Source organism: Mytilus trossulus, chromosome 1, assembly GCF_036588685.1.
Source record: "Mytilus trossulus isolate FHL-02 chromosome 1, PNRI_Mtr1.1.1.hap1, whole genome shotgun sequence".
NCBI classification, from domain to species: domain Eukaryota; kingdom Metazoa; phylum Mollusca; class Bivalvia; order Mytilida; family Mytilidae; genus Mytilus; species Mytilus trossulus.
Window position 1 is genome coordinate 30,535,945 of NC_086373.1, and position 6,652 is coordinate 30,542,596.

Consider the following 6,652-nt stretch of genomic DNA (forward strand, 5'->3'; position numbering starts at 1 on the left):
ACATCATATGAAAATCAAATACCATTCCTCCCGTTAGAACTTAAGTATCATGCTAATATAAGTTATACAAGAAGAACATATTGTTATATGACCGTATGCTGTAAATATACTACTAAATGAACATTTTGAAAGAATGAAATAAAAAAGACGCATGTTGTTTGTGAAGAGATCAAATTATGTATATATTTTTTTAAGGAACGAACGAACGAACGAACAAACGAACGAGCAACAAACCAATCAACTAACAAACGAACGAAACAAACGAACGAACGAACTACCGAACGAACCAACCAACCAACGAAAATTTTTAATCAAATCAAAGCCGCTGTAGACCTAAAAGAAATCAAAACAAATCAAAACGGTTGTGTGAAATCAAAACAGTTATGATTTCAAATATTTTGGTCACGAGCATCACTGAAGAGACATGTATTGTCGAAATGCGCATCTGGTGCAAGAAAATTGGTACCGTTAATTTCATTATGTGTCTTTATAAAATTTCGGAACCAAATACAGTAAACACCACGGCACCAAATAAGTTTTTTGTGGAATTCGGACTGTTCCTTTAGCATTCTTTGCAATCTTTTCAACTTTTATTTGTATTTTTAGTCGGTTTTCTTTTTGTTCATGGTATTGTCGGTTATAATCGACTTATGGTTTGCGAGTGTTCATTTTTATTGGCGGATGAATTAGGGGGTCCGGGGGACGAATTTATTCTTTTCCTAAATGTCTGAACCCGCGCCTGATTTTCGTACTTTCTGTATATATTACTGATAGGTGAATTGTCCGCAGATCGGACAAAACTTTTGCAGTTATGTACAACATTTACTATCTTGACAGACGTAAAACCTAAAATGTGCGTTGCAATATAAAAGATTGCATGTGTTGTAAAAGGTCGCGGTAGCGTAACGTCATAATAGAAGAAACGTTGTCTAAGTGACGGCACCTCCGTGTCTTCACTACACAGTTTCATCTGTCGCAGTAAGCAGTGATTATTAACGAAGCAAACATATATTGAATTATTTCAATCAGTGAAGACGAAAAATTATGGAAAAAAGAACGAAGAAAGATCGGTAAGCATATTTAACATTAGTTTATTCTGATTTTATCAATATTATATAAAGTAATACGTATATTAAAGAAACATAGAACTGTACTGTAAATGTTCGAAATGTAGTTTTTTTTAAATTACTTTATTACCATTATAATTTGTATATATATATAGAACCATATACAGCCTAACAAGGGTAGTTGGATTAAAGTTATCTTATTTGCTAGATCAAGAATTAAATTATTGCAAAAGAGGGACGGAAGATACCAAAGGGACAGTCAAACTCGTAAATCTAACATAAGGATACCCCTCCAACACAAAAAAAAACCCCAAAAAAAACCCAACGCTTTAAACGTTGACAGCCTTCATTTATATGGACTTTTTTCAAGTTGTAATTCCTTACTTTTTAGCTGAGAAATATGAAAACAAAATATTTGTTTTCTCTTTCATAGTGATAAAGTCGAGAATATGGCACCAAAGCAGGCTGTGAACAAGAAGACGAAAGAAAAGAGTAAGTTTAAGGAGCCACTTATTTGCTTTAATTAAAAACTGACTTTTGGTTTGTTAAGAAAACAATTAGAGGGAGCTTGATTAGAACGGAATTCCGATGCTTTTGAAGTAATTTGATTTTCGAGACTTCGATAAATAGAGTTGGAAAATCGACGGAGCGACTCTATCAGACGTTCCGTGTAGTTCAGATTCTTCTCAATGCTTTTCAGTATTCAGTTACTAGTCAAAATATCACCTCTTTGCTTCGATCAGTGTACTTACTTCCCTCCCCTTTTCCCCAAAAAAGTTGTGTGTTCGAAAAAATGTTAGGATCATAATCACATGTTTCTATGCCGAAGTATACTGATCAACATATTATCTCACTTTCTCCCTTTGTTTTTCGATCAGGAATATTACTCAACAATAAAGGTGCACAATAAAACGAAAGCATATTTCGTACATATCGATTACAAATATCGTCTTCGAATTATTAATATGTAGTTCCGTGCTGTTATAAGACTTAGTGTAAATATGATTTGAAATACTCATAACAACAATATGTCCTTAGTACACGGATCCCCTATCCGCACTATCATTCTCTATGTTCAGTGGACCGTGAACTAATTGGGGTAAAATTTCAAATTTGGTTTTCAAATTATAAAGATCATGTCATAAGGAACATGTGTACTAAGTTTCAAGTTGATTGGACTTTAACTTCGTCAAAAACTACCTCGACCAAAAAACTTTAATCTAGGCGGGACAGACGAACGGACGGACGGACAGACGGACACAGAAACCAGAAAACATAATGCTCATAAATGGGGCATAACAAATATCGTACCTAACGTTGATGTATAAAATCGATACCGAAATACAACGGAAAGTATTACAGTATAGAACAGCATGGTGTCATCCCCATTCCTATAACCTGCAGTGGCAGGTCCAAAAAGGCATGGGTCCAGGGTTAGAACCCCCTTTTATGTAACGACAAATGCTGTAAAAAAAAGGAGGGTTCCAACCCCGGACCCTCCCCTTCTTTTCGAACCACCACTGACAAACCTGTTCTTTGTCTACAACCTAGCCATAGGTAATGATTAGCCTTACTTCAGGTTTTTGTCCTTTCGGTAAAGTGCTGATGACAATTCTAAGTGTATCTTTTTTGTGAACAACTTTTCTCAAATCGGAGCTTGACATTGTACAGATATTTTTTAACCTGTATATATTGACTTCTGTATGTCTTTTTCTTTTTTCTTAGTTTTTGTTTTGGTGGTATTTCGTCTTTCATTATTCAATATTCCCAACTATTTTTTTCAAATGGCAAAATTGAACAGAAATAAACGATGACAATGAATCAGACTCACTGAATGCAATATATGGATTGTCTATTGTATATCAACATCCCACATCATTAACTAATACAGAGCTTTGTGTATATTTTAGTCGAATCAAGAAGCCAGGAAATCCAGATAGAGTATGATACAGTGGAATACGTAGACAGGACAGGGAATGAGTAAGTCTAGTTTATCTTTACACAAATATGGAATATGAGACAATATCAAATTTTTAAATTATCTGTAAAAAAGAAGAAGTCCGAAACAATAAATCACATGGCAACTCATAAGGTTATCCTCTAAAAAGTATACATGGTTTCGTATTTGTATTGTCACCACTTTAGAATCATAAATTAGGAATTACCATTCTTTATGTTTCCATGGGTTAGTAAATGTAACCACTTCTTGCTGATGTTGTGATAAGAGTCCACTGAGTTCTTTATACAACTGATTTATGTGAAAAAAATGACGTAATGTACTATCATGTTTAAAAAACGCTATTTTATGCAGTAATTGCATTAAGAACAAATATAAAACATTGTTTCAGATTGCTTGCCAACTGGAAGTGCTCAATTCAAGAAAAAGAGGAAGCAATCCAAACATCCTCCAAAAAACTACAAAACATGCAACCGAGCAAACTTTCCGAGAATAGGCTCAGGCAAGAAATAGAGCAATACATCGATTATATAGAGGCTGACAGACATGTCATGAAGCGATGCATGCACAATCTACAAATTTCCATGAAAGATAGGCTGCATTTCTTAAAGAAACAGAAACAGTTTTTTCTTGATAAAAAGAAAACCCTGAAAAATGTTTACAAAACAATTGAAAGGAGCAACCGCTCAAATATTCCAAATCCTTTTCCACAATTCATTCTAGACGTCAAACGCGAACATTACCAACTGTTCAACGAGGAACTTCTGATTTCACCAAATGGTAGCTTAAAAAAGTATAAAAGAAAAATGACCGAAGCCAACGCTGTCATTATTGATGACACCACGTTTTATATTGGGAGAACTGGAAGAACAAACGTAATGACACCAATTCATGAAAATATACTAGAATCAGACAAGTGCATTACCGGCGAGTGTGTTGACTCCTGCTGCACATTGCGTAGGTCCGACTCAGAAATAAGTTTTCTGAATCATGAATTTGAAATTGAGTATCACATGAGTGAACTATCTATGGAAAGCAAGGACACTGAAAATTGTTCTAAAAATGAGGAAATACAAAGGAACGAGCCCAAAACACATGATAAGAGATCGAACATTCCTGTTCCAGTAAAACTGCCACAATTGCTAGCTAACAAGAAAATGAAATACGAGGACAAGTCACCATCTTCTCCAGTAAAACTACCACTACTGCCACCAACCAAGAAGATGAAATACGCGGAAGATTCGTTCTCAGAGACTCCAAAACACCAGCAACCTAACAAGAAGATAATATACCCGAAAGAACTCTCTGACACTACTGGTAAACTACCACCATTATTACCCGACATAGAGAAAACATGCATGCAAGAACACCCCTTCACTAATCGCCCTGGTACTCCAAAACTGCTACCACCATTACAGAACTTGCCACAAAACATCAAAAAGACATTAATCATAAACAAGATTAGGGATGAAAAGAAAGATAAAAGTAAAGTTATGTCAGCAGAATTATTGTCTAAACCAGCACCACAGCATCCACCTGAGACAACAGCTTCCAATGAAATTTTAGATATGAGCCCAGAATTAGGTTCTAAAAGGCCAAAATGGAAAAGTCAGTATAGAACTTTTAAGCTGCAAAAGACATCTCGTAAAAATTACTACGCCAGTAATAGAAAATACCGATTTTCCAGGCTGCATCTTTCATCTGGTAAAAAATGCTATATCCCTAAAAGCAACAGGGATAAAGTAAGCTACATGGTTTACGAAAGATACTGCACCAAAGGGAAACAAAACAGGAATCTAGGAAAGCAAACAGATAGAGAAAAACTAGACAGATACCCAGAACAAGATCAAATTCATACATTGCCACGAAATATGAGAGAGACATATATTTTAAAAAAGATCAGGGATGAAAAGAAAGAGAAAAATAAAGTTATTTCAACGCAATCAACGTCTATATCACCTCCACAGAAAACTGCTGAGACAACAGCAAACGGTGGAACTTTAGATATGAACTCAGAACTAGCTTTGAAAAGGGCAAAATGGGAGAATAACTTTCCAAATTTTAGGCTGAAAAAGGCATCTGGTCAATATTGCAACATCTCTGAGAGAAAGTATCGATTTTCAAGGCTGCATAAGTCATCTGTTAAAAATTGTTTTATACCAAAAAGCAAAAGTGACAAAGTAAGCAAAATCATTAGAGAAAAATATTGTACCACAAAAACACAAAAAAGAAATGTCAAAAAGCAAACTGAATTGCAAAGACCAGACAGCTACCCAGCCCCAGATCAAATTAATACTAGGCCACAAATTTTAAAAAAGATATTAATTTTAAAAAACATGAGGAATGAAAAGAAAGAGAAAAGTGAAGTCGTGAAATCAATGCCTGTTTCAGCTCCACAGCATGCCGATGAGACAAACACTTCCAATAAAAAGTCTGAATCAGCTCCACAGCAGGCCGAAGAGACAACAGCTTCTAATAAAATGTCTATATCAGCTCCACAGCAGGCCGAAGAGTTAAAAGCTTCCAATGAAATGTCCAAACCAGCACCAGAGCAGACTGGTGAGACAACAGTTTCACATAAAAAGTCTGAATCAGTTCAACAGCAGGTTGATGTGACATCAGATTCCAATAAAATGTCAGAACCAGCACAACAGCAGACTGTTGAGACAACAGCTTCTAATAAAATGTATAAATCAACACAAAAGCATGCCGATAGGACAACAGCTTCAAATGATACCACAAGAAATCAAAACAGGAATATCAGAGAGCAGAAAGAAAGAAAAAAATCGGTCAACAACTTAGAACAAGACCAATTTCATAGTTTGATGGATATTGCAGTGGATGATAAATATCCAACTGAAGACATCATTCAAAAGCTGGATGATAATGAACTGATAGGGTTTTATCAGGTGCAAGAAAAAGATCTGTTTCCTGTCCTTGAAAATATGAGTGAGAGCAAAATCATAGAAGTATTCAAGAAACTGCATGATCAGCATATTGCAGTCATTAATTGTTTAAGCGATACCGTAGATGAAACCCAAAGCTCGAGCTCTGGAAGTACAATAAATGACTTTCAAGATGCAGGAGAAAATGGTGGTACATTGAAATCAACAATGAAAACATTTGCTAAAAAACTTATTCCAGATTGCATAACGAACGGTAACCAATGTCAACCAACAGAAACTCTTTCTTCAAATTGGCAAATTATAAAAGTCCTCTCTGGAACGAATATCAAGACACAACATATTTCTATGCCACCCGCACAATTTATTCCTATGCCACCCAATACACCAAAACCAAAAACATCAAACGCCAGACGTAAACGATATGGCCTAAAAAAGGATGAAAATAACAATCCACCAGAATCTTAAAAAAAGCAATAAGATTCAGATTGTTTTATACATTTGCACTTCATATTTTCAAAAGAAGATCTTTAGTGGATACCTCCAGTTGTTAGAGATATTGCAGGAAAAGCGTTGAAAAATATAATATTCTGATTTCTTGATAAATTCACAATTCATATTTACAAAAAACTGTCTTTAGATCTCTTTAAAGCACATATGTTAAAACAGTTTGATATACTCAGGGAATCATTTGTTTAACTTAGCTTGCGCTGTAAATGTACAAT

The 6,652-nt window shown here is 35.0% G+C and overlaps 1 protein-coding gene across 1 annotated transcript; it reads left to right on the forward strand.

The window, feature by feature from the left end:
* The first annotated feature begins 2,627 nt into the window (after positions 1-2,627).
* LOC134711799 (uncharacterized) lies at positions 2,628-6,395 on the forward strand. The gene is made up of 4 exons (XM_063572723.1): positions 2,628-2,661; positions 2,978-3,047; positions 3,416-5,204; positions 5,343-6,395. Exons 1-4 carry the CDS (start codon positions 2,628-2,630, stop codon positions 6,393-6,395), a joined length of 2,946 nt encoding a protein of 981 aa, XP_063428793.1.
* Positions 6,396-6,652: the final 257 nt, after the last annotated feature.